This window comes from Miniopterus natalensis, chromosome 3 (genome assembly GCF_054644295.1).
Source record: "Miniopterus natalensis isolate mMinNat1 chromosome 3, mMinNat1.hap1, whole genome shotgun sequence".
Classification (NCBI taxonomy): Eukaryota; Metazoa; Chordata; class Mammalia; order Chiroptera; family Miniopteridae; genus Miniopterus; species Miniopterus natalensis.
Window position 1 is genome coordinate 16,537,057 of NC_142083.1, and position 15,163 is coordinate 16,552,219.

General features: G+C 39.3%; 1 protein-coding gene across 1 annotated transcript in view; it reads left to right on the plus strand.

Moving 5' to 3' along the window:
• The window catches only part of CDH12 (cadherin 12), a 510,823-nt gene that overhangs the window by 327,493 nt on the left and 168,167 nt on the right, over positions 1–15,163 (plus strand). The window contains exon 5 of the mRNA XM_087815037.1: positions 14,771–15,137. Within this exon, the coding sequence (XP_087671163.1) occupies positions 14,928–15,137 (210 nt within the window). The 5' untranslated portion in view covers positions 14,771–14,927. The remainder of the gene's footprint in view (positions 1–14,770; positions 15,138–15,163) is intronic.

The window sequence follows — 15,163 nt, forward strand, 5'->3', positions numbered from 1 at the left end:
AAGTTCTTTAATATAATTTTCTTTTATTTTACTGAGGTAATTAAATTTTCCATTTTGGTGTCACATGGGATTCAGGCTCCTTGCATTGAAGTTAGCTTGGTACCTGTTGATTTACTCAAATTATTAAACCTCTAAAGAAGATCTGTTTCAAGGAGAGTAGAAATGTGGTTCTGTGGCATGTCCCACAGGCAGTCTTTGACGTACTTCATGCACTTGGACTGGGCTTGCAGCAGCCTGGGACTCAGGACAATGGACAGCGGGGAGGAAATGAAGACACCAGGACTACACAAGACCAAGTCCAAGGGAAATAATAAAAACACTCCTAGTTGCCTCTCCTACCAGCTGAGTGGTGCCAGAAGGCTCACCTATGAGATCTTTAGTCTTCTCATTTTAGGATTTTATTTCTGTTATGATGCATATAACTTCAATAGTCATGTCTTCTTACACTGTATGAAATAGGTGCCACTGTATGATACACCTGGAGGAGTAGGAAAGAGATTCATAGGCATAAAATTATTATCTACTGGATACATAGTATCTTTTAATGCAAACCATAGGAAGGTCATCCTTTCCTGGAACCTGGAACTTGGAGAGCTCTTGGACTTTCTGTCAACTGGGGCCAGTGGAGGTGTGGAGCCCTTAGGACAGGCAGGCTGAATCTCACTGTGTCTCAGTTCCTTCCTCAGTAAAATGTGGATGATAAAAGTAGGGATTTTTATAAGCATTAAATGACTAATAACAAAGTTTTCAGAAGAGTACCCAGAATATAGTTAAATTTGATAGTTATTATTATATTATAGCATTATTACACTTACTGATTAATAAAAGGACAATTGGCATGTCTAAAAGTAGCTGAATTCCTACCTCATTCTGTATGTCAAAATGCATTCCAAGATTGCCAAAGGATCACATAACAAGTAAATGAGAGTAGTAGATGACAATATCAAAAAGTAGAAACAACACTCAGAAATCTAATGGAAAGAATAATAAATTTGACCATGAAAATCTGAAATTTCAATTGTTACAATAATCCGAGAACTAGTCAAGCACATGTACTAACCTAGAAATAATATTCACAGCACATCTGACCAGTGTTCATTATTACCTAGAAAGCTCTTAAAATTTAAAAAAGAAAAAGATAGATTAACCTGTGATGGGTTGAAATGTGTGGCCCTCCAGAAAAAGATACGTTGAAGTTTCGCAGAACCTCAGAATGTAACCATATTTGAAATCAGTCTTCATAAAGGAAGTTAAGTTAAACTGAGGTCATTAGGGTAGGTCTTAATGTGACCCAGCTGGTGTCATTAAAAATGCCGGAAATATGGACAGAGAGAGACAATGACACATACAGAGGAAAGACAATGTCAAATACAGGAAGAACATCATCTGTAAGTCAAGAGACTTCTGTGGTTACCCAAAGCTAGGAAAGAGGCATGGACCAGATTCTCCCTCATAATCCTCAGAAGAACTAACCCTGCCATCACCTTCTGGTCTTCAGAAGTGTGAGGCAATAAATTTCTGTGGGTTAAGCCATCTAGTTTATGGTCTTTGTTACAGCAGCTCTAGCAAATTAATACATGTCTCATTGAAAAATGGACAAAAACAATAAAAGACAGTAAGTGAAAACCAAGGGCCTTACATGTAATGAAGATAAGAAACCTCTGAGACAATTTACAAAGTCAAATTGAAACAACTTTCCGCATGTGTGGGGGATGGCTTTATTTTACCTATTATTAGATTGTTAAAGATCAAAATGTTTGGAAACAACCATTTGAGAGGTCAAGGGGTACAGGTTCTCATGGACTTTGGGTGGGAATGTAAATTGATATGTTCACTTCGGAGGGAATTGCCAATATCATCCAGTGTTTTAAATACACACAGTTCTGTACCTACCCGGATAGATGTCTGGTTGTGAAGACTTACAAAATGCACTGTCCTTCCAGTGTAGTCCTGACAATGATAATGCTAATTTTTCACTTCTTTTTCTTTCTTTTCTTCCTCCCTCTAATCCTGCGTCCCTCCCTCATTTAATCTGTCTCCCAATGAAACCACATCCCTTCCCAAATGCACACATCGCAAAGACTCGACAATATACAATGAGTATTTCCCAAACTTAGACCCAAAACCACGTAAGATAATACTAATTTTCTATTATCTAATTCAAACATCTTCACATAAACTGGCAAGTTATTTGCTAGCCAAACTTTAAAAAGTACTTTTCTAATAAATTTACAGAGATAAGAGATAATTACCTATTTTATATGCTGTGCCCAGCAAAAAGTAGGTGTTATATCTACCTACTTGCAACTTTTCTAGCGCCGATTGACAGGCTTCTCAATCTATAAAGCTGTAGGTTTGCCATTACATTTTCTTATAACATTCCACTGTGAGTTCACCTAAAGTGTGGCCTCACCACAGACTGTTTCTTTGTTTTGTTTCGATGAAAACTACCTTACAAATGCGTTATCGATTTTTCTTCCAAACCATAATGATGCAAAGTGCAATAGCTTGACAAATTTATGTTTATAGCCAAAATCCTGACCTGACAAGCAGCTGTGACTTCCTCTACTTACATCGTACCGTTATTTCATATACTTATAGGTCACCAATGATGCATTTGAATAAACATTCAATTCAAAGTAATGTTACAGGAAATAAATGAAAAATATAACCTTCCGATTAAATAAGAAATAGAAATACTGTGTTATTTTTACTGCCTTCTACACATAACCTTCGATTCTGAATCATTGACTTTGAAAGCCTAGAGCGACCGACACATTTTGCATGGGTTTATTAATCTGTAAAGCAGTTGAGTTTCTGGACTTTATTAATTGTTTAATAGGCAGTAAGTGATTAACTGCATGAGGAGTGATAAGGACTCTGGTGGTACTTGAAAGGGAGTGAAATGCAATATATGAGAAGCTCAGCACCTGTCCAAGTCAATATTCGTCTACGTGTTCACACCAGCAAATAGAGGACAGTTTGTTTGTCACTTGAGAAAGCCTGTGCTGCGGAGCAGCTGTGCAGGTGCTAAGATCCTCCCTCCCCGCCTCATCATTCGATCGCCGGCTGTAAGAATGAGAGCTACCTGCATCATCTCCGAGTTCAATGTTAACGTATTTTTCACCAATGTTAACAGCATGACAACTCCTAAGAGAGGAAGAGACAGGGCGAAAGAAGAAAAAAAAAAAAGCAATAATAAAAAAGATAGAAATGTCATTAGTCCAGCTCCTTGAGACCAGATACATCAAGATTCAATATTAGAAGCTGTCATAGAATTATAGGTTTTGTTTTTCTTTCTGTCACCCATCTGGGGTGTGTGAGTGCTGAAAGGCAGAGCTGGCATCTGCCGTAATGCCGGATCAATTAATCAGGAGAGTAGGGAACGTGCACAAGCCACACTGGAGGCCTTACTTCAGAGCCTCTAATGACTTAGGTCAGTGCAGAGTAGCGCCTACTCCTCACTCTGGGGCGTGGTGTGTTTTCTACTGTCCCTTGAAGGGTACCTACCCTTTCAAAGCAATCAAGGGACATTATTTGAAAGCTCATCCATCAATTACAAAGAATAAAGGTTAGCTAAAGATTGAGGAAGCTCCCTGGGCATCATGTTGACTTATTTAACACCCCCTGGGATTCCGAAGCTTAGTGTAAAACATTTCACGTACTTGAAAGAGAATTACACAAACCCAGTGGTCTTATTGACGTGGAAAGGGTAATGCTGATACCCAATTATCAGTGACTGTAGAGATACTTTTCTACGCTACCTCTCAAAAGGTACTGTTCAAAGGGTCTTCAGATACTAGGGGTCAGCAAGCTGTGGCCTACTAACCAAATCCTGCCTACTGCCTGCTTTTGTAAATATGGTCCTGTTGGAACAAAGTCACCCCTATTTGGTTACATATTTTTTATGATTTCTCTCTGGCTCCAGTGACAATGGTGGGTACTTATGACAGAGACCTTGAGGCCCACAAGGCCTAAAATATTCCTTACCTTATTTTTTTACATAAAATATTTGTCAATCCCTAGATTATGCTATTAATCAATATCTGTCTAACATATGGATCTCAGTTTCCTCATCTGGGGTTTATAGAATTACATCATGTGTATGGAATTTTTTAGAAATAGTATTTTACTAACTTTGATTTATGAAATTTTATAAAATTGAGCGAGTATTTTGTTTTTTTTCTAATATGTGTTTTTTCACAGGCCTCACTCTTCGACACTTTCTCTTCTACTTTATTTACTTTTATTTTAACTGTCTCCATGTATATTTAATCACTCTTATAAACATGGAAGTCCTTCTAGGCATGTTTGAAATCCAAGATAGACTTGGCTGTTGTCCCCAGGAACACTGGAGACATTATACTTTTCACATTCTGGGAAAATGAAATAGTCAATGCTGAATTATAAATTTTCTAATAAGACCTTGATATTAAGAAAGTTTTGGAAGCATGCACATAGAGAATAATAAAAAGTTATGTTTTGCAATCTTGCAAGTCAGTTCCAAATTTCCCATATTGGCACACATAAACATATAACACACATATAGAGTACATAATTAATGTTTTAAATATAGAAATGAAAATATTCAGATAATTATATCAATATTTTTATTATCACCATAGTGAAACACATGTAGACAGGAAATTATGTCAGTTTTGTTCAGTAATAAACTGCAGTGTTTAAAATTGTGCTTGGTGTTAGATATTTGTATGTTAAAGAAATGACAAAAAATCTGAGTGTCAATGTAAGTATTTTTATACTGTATTTCCAAATTTGGGTACAGAGGAAATTTCCGATTTTCATAATAAAAAAGTAAATTATTTGAAGAAATAGCAATTGATAGAATTTGGAAATAATACTCTAGTAAAATATTGTAGCGAAAGAGATCAAGAATAAAGTTACATGACATAGCTGGTACCTTGGTAAATAATATATATTTCTCAAGTGATTAAATAATTGAGTATAAAATAAAATATATTTCAATGAGTGAAATTATAGTAGTTCCCCAAAGAAATACCGTGTATGTCCCTTGTGACATATGAATGCCAGGAGGGCCATCACATACAGAGATATTTTAGTAAATCAACAGTGTATTACAGTAATTTAAAGTTAAAGAAATATATTTTTAAAGGTAAAATAGGTTCTATAAGTACAAAAATAATGTGGATTACAATAGATAATGAAGAGACAATATTTGCAAGACTTTGTAGAAAGTTATAGTTTTCTAGACTCAGTTTGAAGATTTGTAATACATACACCAAGAATTCAACTTAGAGAAGAATGTGAGGTAATGCTAAGGAAAAACTGTAAAGCATTTATTTATACCTAGGTGGTCATGGTGCAGCCTGAGGCACTAGCAGTGGCAACTCAGTGGGCATGCTCTTGAATGTGAGCCATAGTAAGTACTGAGCTCAATCCTGATCATTGTCATAGATGTACATTAGAAATCTGCTTGATTCAATTTATTTCAAGAAGAAAAAACAATTTTAGGTGTCATAATTACAGCCCAAAATCTTGAGTATGAAGTCTATCATTTGGTAATTTGTATATTTTTGGGGTTTTTTTTTTTTGTAATAAATTTGTTGCGATTGACATAATTTCCATGCCACACAATCCACCCATGTAAGCCATACAATTTAAGGTTTTATTAGTATATGCACATGATTGTGTAACCATCTCTACAGTCTAATTTGAAAACATTTTTGTCACCCCAAAAGAAACCAGTAATCATTCCACACACCCCACCCCAAATGCCAGCCCTAGGCAACCACTGATCTGCCCTGTCTTTATGTATTTGCTAGTGTGCACATTTCATATTCATGAAATCCATATATATAGTCTTTTGTGACTAGTGCACGTCCACAATGTGCAGCCTCTGATATCTGTGTTCATATTTGGCCTCATTTGACTTTTTAACCTGGCTACATGTGGTGTTGGCCCTGCATCGGCATAAGCCACCGCTTGGCCAGTGGCTGTGCTTGAGCCTGCTTAGCCGCTTAGATTTTTAACCTCTAGCCTTGGTCCTGTGTGACGTGTGGCTGCTGTTACTGATCAGTGCATTAGCAATTTTTTTGCTCCATGTTTAGCTGGGAAGTAGTACCCGGAAGGTTTCATTTCGAATTGCTCTTGAGATGGCATACATGTGGAAATACATCCATTTTCCCAGACTTCAAGGGATGAGCATCGTTTTCTAGGCTGGTTTTCCTCAGCCTTTTGTGCCAGTGTGGGGCCTGCCTGTGTTGATGGGCCTGGTGCAGCCAGGACAGCGCTTTGGCATCTGCCTCACCCCCTCCGGTGGTCGCTGCCGAGTGAGCCCTTAGCTTTGTGCGCACCCTTCGCAGCCCCTGGAGCTCACTGACCCCGAAGGGCTCTTCTTGGCTTTGTGCCTGGTTCTCTCTATGAAGCTTCTGCCACTTGCTTGCATCAGAGTCCCACCAACGTCCTCATAATTGCTCTCCACCAAGATCTCCACTATTTTCAGCAATTACCCAAGACAAGGAGTTCACATCCTGTTGAAGATAAAGTGTGTTCTGCCAGACCGAGCAGCGGGGCCCTGTGTCCTTTCCGCCGTCGGCCTTCCTGGAAGGAGTGTCTGCACCGTGAAGCAGAGCTGGGGGCGGGCCCGCTTTGCCTGCCCTGCTGCCGTAACTATAACATTGCTGGGGGGGGGGGGGGGGTAGCAGCTCCGGCCCCCTTCATGCCGCTACAGACGTGGAATCTCTGCCTTATATGTAAGCTAGTGGGATGCTTGGGCCCCAGCTTCCTTAGCCTGGCGCCTCTGAAGTAGAATTTAACTGTGTGAGTGAGGGCTGGTGAGAATGGAGACTAACTCCATCCACCACGCCTGCCTGCAGTAGGGTTTCTGCAGCACAGGCTGGGGAGAGGGGCTGAGCAACATCGCTGTCAGCCTTCCCTCCGGGGATGAAACCATAGCTGCGGACTAGACCCTGGGCGGAGAGAGTGCCTCCAACTTCTTGGCTACACTTGCCCAGAGAAGAGAGCTTCTGTAACACAGACCTGGGATGTATAAACTTAAAAATAATGGATTAAAAAACTGTGGTACTTTTATACCATGGAATACTATGCAGCTGTGTAAAAGAACGATCTCTTATCCTTTGAGAGAGCATGGAGGGACCCGGACAGTGTTATGCTAAGCGAAATAAGCCAGTCAGAGAAAGACAAGTATCACAATGATCTCACTTATATGTGGAATCTAATAAACAAAATAAACAGACGAGCAAAAAAGATCCAGAGACTTTGAAGCGTGCAACAGACTTATGTATTTTGGGGGTGGGGGTGGGAAGAGATTAACCAGTGAACTTATATGCATATATGCATAACCCATGGACAGACAATTGTGTGGGGAAGACCTGGGGAGGGGGTGGGAGCGGGGAAGAGGCGGTCAATGGGGGAAGAAAGGGAAACATCTGAAATGCTTTCAACAATAAAGGTAAATTTTTTAAAAATCATCTAAGGAAGCAGGTCATGGCTCAATGTTACAAACTCTTGCTGTTCTTACCAAGAATTAGTAGAGTTCCTTGAATGAATGTTTCTCCATTTGCTGTATATGCTTAAGACAATTTTCAGCAACTTAAAATGACTGTTTTTTAAATAATTTTCTCAGTAAAACTGCTTTTGTGCTGTGGAGAGCATCTACTGAGGGCCTACTGTGCCATTCCAGAAGTATGGTGCTCTACTGTTTCGTTCCGCTCTCAGAATGTACCACTTTTTGTTTTTCTTCACTCCTGATTAAATGGCATAAGATTGAGAATTCAGGAAGATGATGTTTAAAGGGTGTGATGAAATTTAAGGTCCTTTGCAGTCTTGGTGGTTTTGCTAGGAGTGGGATTTAATCCAGCCCTCCTCTAAGCTGGTTTTCTGAGCAGCTCCCCATCCATCCTTGGTGGCTGGCGTCCTGTCAGCCCTCTTCAGTCTACCGCAACTGGAACATTCTGCCTTATTTTGTTGATGCAGAATTTGAATGCAGCATATAAATCCAAACTGTTTTGCACATAAAGTATACTTCTTCCCAGCATTGTGAAGGAGTAATCAGAATGGAGATTCTGTGACTTGCAGCCCTTGGATCATTCCTAATACTGATTTCCCATCATTTACAAAGGTGATCTCTAAAGAGGACTCTAAATACATAATTTTTATCCTGCTCTTGTCTCATTACTCCATGCAAATGCCTCCTCTACCTGTGAGAAAGTAGGCTGCACCATTTTATATAACCCTTAGCCAAGCCTCTAGATAATGAGATCTCAGCCATTCATCAGAAAATATTTTTAAAATATCTCATATATTTGACCATGATCTCTCAATTTACCAAAATGGTTCTAATTTCTTAAGAATTGATTTTCCAAGGAAGCTTGGTGTCAGAAAACAAAGTCAACTAAATAAATGTAAAGATCTAATTGGCTTTATTCAGTGATTCATGAGTCCAGCAGGCTCTCACCTAGACATTAGAAAAGAGCCCTGAGAATCTGTACAAAACTAAAGACTTTTATAGGCAAAAGTGGCTGGAAGAAAAGGAAGTTTCCAGCAAAGAATGAATTATTTCAGGCAAGATCACCTTCCTTTGGGAAAGGGCAGGGGGGTCTTTCGGGCAGATTGCCTCGTTAGTGCTGACCAGATACAGTAATTCCAGATTGACTGGTTGGAGGTCATATCCCTGAGAGATACTGAAACTGGGAGTAAGTCTTGGTTTGCTGACCTGGGGCCTAGCACAAGTGTCTCTTTTTTAACATGGATTAAACACAACTGTCTAACGAATATTTATTTGCCCAAGTGTTGTTTATGTCTTAAAGTAGGCAAGCTCATAATATTGCAAAAATTGTAGTCTCAGTTTTGAATATAATAATTTAATAATATAATTCATTACATTTTTTGTTTCCAAGGAATGAATAATTACCTCTCTGTTTGCTTATTTTTTTAATCTATTAATCATTAATTCATCAACAAATTCCCCAGTAAAGTGTGAATTGTTCTCTGTCATTTAAAGATACCCTGTGATTCACTAGTTCGTTTCCATTCCTTTCCCCCTCTTGGAGTTACGCATCTTGGAATTCTTTTTTTCCGCTCCCATCGGGACTGGTGCTGCCTGAGGCTGCATAACGTTGTCTTCCTGTAATTTCCCTACTAGTTTGCTGGGAATTCCTTTGTCTTTCTCTTCTGTTAAATATCCTTGCTACAAATCCCAAGGCTTCCATTTATTTTTCTTCAATAAACTTTGTTTTTTGAATAGGTTTAGATTTACAGAAAAGTTGAAAAGATAGTACAGAGAATTTGCTGTACCCTGTACCCACTCAATCCTATACTTAATATCGTACATTAAGTATGGTACATTTGTTAAGATTAAATAATTGATATTGATACATTATTATTAACTAAGGTCCATGCTTTACTCAGATTGCCTTAGTCTTAGTTAATGTTCCTTTTTCTTTGTTCCAGGATCCCATCCGTTACATTTAATTTGTCATGTTTTCTTAGGCTCCTTTTAGCTGTGACAGCTTCTCAGATTTATCTTGTGTTCACAGTTTTCAAGAGTACTGGTCAGGTATTTTATAGAATGTCACTCAGTTGGGATTTGTATAATGTTTTTCTGATGATTAGACTGGTGTCACAGGTTTTTCAGAGGAAGATCAAAGAAGTAAAATGCCATTTTCAGAACATCATATCAAGAGTGTTGTAACAATGCAGTTAAATTCCCACCATGAAGGCAAATGTGTTCTCAAATCTCTCGTCTCACAGAGAGATTGTGTCCCTTGTCATCATGTACTGGAAAGATGTCCCATGTTGAATTCCTTTTGTCTTTCCTCAGTATTTTTTATTGGCTTATTGGAGATACCAGTATCATTTCAGTGTGTACGTGTATGTGTGTGTATATGTATATGTGTATATATGTGTGCATTAGAGAGTAGGATCTGGACAAGTTGGAGAGAAAGGGTCAATGAACTCCACACATTAATGTCATAGAGCAATTGTCACCTTTAGGCATCATTGTTTTACTCCTAAGAGGCAACAGAAATTGATTTACCATTTCTACTTGTCAAATTTATAAAATAGAAGAGTTGGGTTAGGGTTTTGCTGCACCACAGAGATGAGAAAATTTTATTTTATTTTGGTGTGAGTTTATTAGGACCAAATGAGGTTTAGTAGGAATGTTTGCTCATCCCCAAGGCATTCCAAGAACTGCTTTCATTTCTGAACAAAGGTTAAAAATTGTACATAACAATGTCTCTGTTAAAACCTTCAGATTATATTTCTAGGATTCAAATTCTTAAATTATCAGATGGGCTGAAATTCTTTAAATTATTATTGAGGATAATGCATTTGTGCATTATGAAGCAGAAAATTAAAAATGTAAAGTTAAACCACTCTTAAAACTTACATTTTTAAAGTAACTGTTTATATAAAGTGAGATGCAAAATTTATTGTTGACGTTTTAATAATTTGGGGATTACATAAATTATTTTGCCCTGTTTTTTAATATGGAAAAGAATGCCTCTCTATATGTTATTTCAAATTAAAAGACCATTTTTTCACTACAAAGGAGAGAGTGTAAATCTATTATTTTTGTTTGTTTGTTACTTTGCCATTAAAAAATTATGGCACAGTCCAGAGGGATAGTGACCATGGAAGAGTTCTCCAATACGCAGGCAGCCTTAGAGTGTTACCCATACAGAGGAGCATTTGTGATAATTAACACATCTGTCAGCCTAAGAAAACATCTAACAAAGCCAGACTTTGCAGTGTAATTTATATGAAATAATATATTTTTATCAAAAGCTGTTCTAGAGCAAACACACCCAAAACTATATAAATAACTACAGAAACCACAACCTCTGGATCTCTCTTAGCTTTGGACACACTTAACAGGAAAACTGTCACTGGCTCTTTCACAGCCATGTGTCACCTGATTTGATATATGACCATTAAAAAAAAAAATCTCCCTTCCGCTCAAAGGAATATTTGGCTCCAGGGACTCATTATCAAGTCTGGAAGGTCTTTGGAAAGCCACCTTTCCTCTACAAAAGTTTAGGGATAGCTGACAAATATAAAATTTTAAACACTATGCCCCAAATCCAGTATATGGAATAAAATATACCTCTGGAGATGTTCTTTGTAACAAATATGTCTTCTTTAAGGTTCACATATTTCCATCGAGTGCTGACACCCCAGAATAAGTCTGCTATTGTTGCTTTTATAACAACACCATTGGTGCTGGGGCAAGTGTACCCAGGTTGATGGGTGGATGGTTTTTTCTTGTAACTCAGGCCAAGTTTCAGGCCTGGGGGAGTTGTTTTCCTTTCACTTAAGAAACAGAGTCCTTCAGTCTGCTTGCATTACTTTTGTTGTGATACACCCTTTAAAAGCTCCCTGATGAAACTGTGGCCAGAGGCTGGGATCTTCTGGGAACAGCATCCTGTGTTGAAAATAGTCTCTGTTCATCTGTTCACTAAGGGACTGCAGTGCTATCGTCTTAGAATGGATTTTAGGATTCTGCTGCAATAACATGAGTTACAAATTGTGCACCTACACAATTTCTAGTGGCGATGAAATATAAAGTGTTTTATTTCGTCATCTATGTAACATTGTTGATGGTGTGCCCACAATTCAAATGCTACTTAACAGACATTGCTTAGCATAAAACTATGCTGTGGCTTCATTAGAAATTATTCCTCAGACCTGCCTTGTGCTAGAGCCCATCTTTTATTCATTCATTTTATTATGATTTGTTTAAAGTACACCAAGGCTGGGAGTGACCTCCAAATCCCGAGTGGCCAAGTAGGTCTAACCGGATGCCTTCTCCCCTGACTTACCCAGCAGGGTCCCCAGTGCGGGGAGCTGGAAGAAGGTGCGCAGTGGAAACCGCTTCCCTTCCTCTTTGTGCAGACCCCTGTCAGCTCACCTGGCTGTCCAGCGCCTTGCTGGGTGGATTAGCTGGGCTGCTGTGCAGTTCCTTAATTTTCAGCCACCACCTAATCCCGTTAACATCCTGGCCCTGCCATTTATTGCTTTTCGGTGTTTGGTTTTTTTCTGCCTCTGTGTAGAATTATGTGTCTCTTTTTATATCCTGGTGGGTGAGTGCTGGGAATCCTGAATATCCTGACTTCGAAGGAACTGTATTGACCTGATAGCTTCGATCTTCTAATTTTACAGAAGATCTAAATGAGTATAAGAAAAATTAAGCTGCCCAATATCGAAACACCTGCTTAGCTTTGGAAATAGGATTTGCAGCTCAGGTCTTTAAACTCATATTGCTTGTCTTGCTAGGATTTGAAAGCCTTGATGTTTTCACCTATTTATGCATTCATTAATACAGGTGCAGCATAGAGCGGTGTCCAAGAGGATGGGCTCTCCAGTCAGACTGCCCAGGTCAAATCTGTCTCTATGTGTTAATTTGTGGGCCAAGTTCAAGCTTTTTAACTGCTCTGTTACTGTTTTATGTGTAAAATGGGTGTAATAATAGCATCTCCTTCACAGAACAATTGCACAGGTACAGAACATACAACACTATGTGAAACATAGTTAATTTTCAGTAAAGGTTAGTTGATATTTAATGGCTAATTCATTCAAACTGAAATATATACTTGGTACCTACCATATGCCAGATACAGCAGGTCCTTGAATAACATCATTTTATTCAGTGTTGTTTTATTATAATATGATTAAGGGCCCTAGGAACTTAAGCTTCATTTATAGTAATTAGCTTGTGGCCAAATTGGTTTTGATAAACATTGTTTCTTAGCAGTTCCAGGAGCTTATTGACAAAGTTAAGTGAGGACTTGCTGCAGAAGGCATCCTTGCCACTGTCATAGCCCATCTTCACCCCACCCAGAAAACAGTGACAAATAATTATATACGTACATCTACAATATAATTGTTACAACTACCATTAATAATACGATTTACTTAATAAAGGATTTGAAGTCAAGAGAGGGAAGAATGGCAAGGGTCTAGTGGACAGAAATAGATCACGGCGGCCTGTTAAGTTTGTGACGATCATAGTAAAATCCTGGATTTTAGCATCTCACTTGGCAACTTTGAAATATACAATACAATAATGTTAACTATAGTCACCATGCTGTACATTAGATCCCCAGCGTGCAGTGAGAAGGCTTTACATTTTTAATTACAGATATTTCTACTACAGTGTGATATGTGAGTTCCTAAAAACCTTTGCATCATGCAGAATTCACATTAAAATAGAAGCATTCATGATAGAAGTTAAGATTCTGTGCAGATCCCACTAATAAATATACACTCCCCATCTCACATCCTACCTTAAGCTTGGGGAATTGCTTCCACGTTAAATGTTGATATTTGAATATTCGTGAAGAGCGCATTGTACTTTTCATTCTGTTATATGTAACTGGATAAACTGGATAATATTGAACTGGATTGCAGCTGACATGTGGACAAAATGCCATGTTTTATAGACATTTAATTGAACATGTATTGATTTTGATTTTAGCTCTCTTATTTTGAAAGAATTATATGTAATTTCTGGCCTCCAACATTTTTGGCCCTTGGAAACCTCATAGGCTGTGGGCATTGTGTCCCTAGTGCCAAATGTGTGAAATCACCTGGCAATCAGGTCACGTTTCCCACCTGCTTGCAAAACACAGGGATGCTCCTATTCCTGTAGCTCTCAGTGTACCTGTTACACTTGACAGGTTTTACCAACTTTAATTCGCTAACTAATGTTTTGCCATCAGGATACTCTGTTTGCTTATTTTCACAGCATTGGTAAATCTTCCTTCATCTATTCATTTGACTGTTAATTTGTTTCCTGTTTTTGATTTAACAGAGGCAAGGTTGTGTCTCTTTTCTTATGTACTGTATAACAAATGACCTAGTACATTGTAGATACTCAGTAAACTTTAGATAAATGAATGGGGAAAAAATGTTTGCTGTAAAAAGAAATTTAAAGCTTATTTTACCTAAATGCAGGGTAGAGGCTGTCCTTCTAGTAGGGATCTAATGTTGCTCTGAGCTGGACACAATCTACAAAATAATTCCCACTTATCTGGAGTTTCTGGTATGCCAAGGCAAGAGAAGCTTTGGTTTTAACTTAAAACCTATAAAGCCACCTGGCAGCTTATTAATGATTTATAATTAATTAAGATCATTTACTTTTACCTTTAGTTATTTATCTTGTTTGTTTCCTAGATGGTCTTATTCATTGTATTATCTACTAGGGACATTTTTTGCCTTTTAAAAATTTTCTTTTTTTCTTATTTCTCTAAATATGTGGTTCTCAATCGTGGCCTGTTTGTTTCCTCCCAGGGGATATTTGACAGTATCTGTAGATATTTGTGGTTGTCACAACTGGGTGTGGGGAGGATGCTACTTTGTTATCTATTGACCAGAAGAAAGGAGATGCTTCCAAAAAAAATCACAAAATGGACAAGGTCGCTCCCCAGCCGCAGAGAATCATCCAACCGAAAATGCCCGTGGTGCTGAGGCTGCAAAACCTTCCTTCAGTTCACTTTAAAATCAGTGTTTTATCCTTGAAATGACTATTCAATTTAAAAAAACGATTCCTTCTGTCTACGACACCCCTTTCGTGTCATTGTCACTAACGCTCTTTCCAGTCTGGAAAAAGTGTATCGACGTGAACAGGTTGAACAGCAGTGAGCATGTATCAAGATGCATTTTTAGAAGTCCCTGTTCCCTCAAATGTTGCCAGATGTGACGAGCGTTGTGACGGCTGTCGCGCCCTTCCGCCAATGTAGCCCACCTTTCTCCATCTGTCTCACAGGCCCCTGTGGATGGGATGTAGCGCCGCAGAGGCCCTTCCGCGGGGACCGCTGCCCGCGCCGCCAGCGGGGCAGTAGAGCAGCGGCCTCCCGGAGGCGCAGCCCGCAGCCGCGGCCCCGCGCAGCGCCGAGTCGCCCCGCCGAGGGAGAGCGTCGCCAATGCTCACGCGGCACTGCCTGTCCCTGCTCCTCTGGGTCCTGCTCGACGGCGGCCTCCTGACGCCGCTCCAGCCCCAGCTGCAGCAGACGGCGGCGGCGCGGGACCATGCCCCGCACCCGCGCTCGCAGCGGGTCCGGCGCGGCTGGGTGTGGAACCAGTTCTTCGTGCTGGAGGAGTACATGGGCTCCGAGCCGCAGTACGTGGGCAAGGTAAGGCCTCGGCTTTAGCCCGCGGG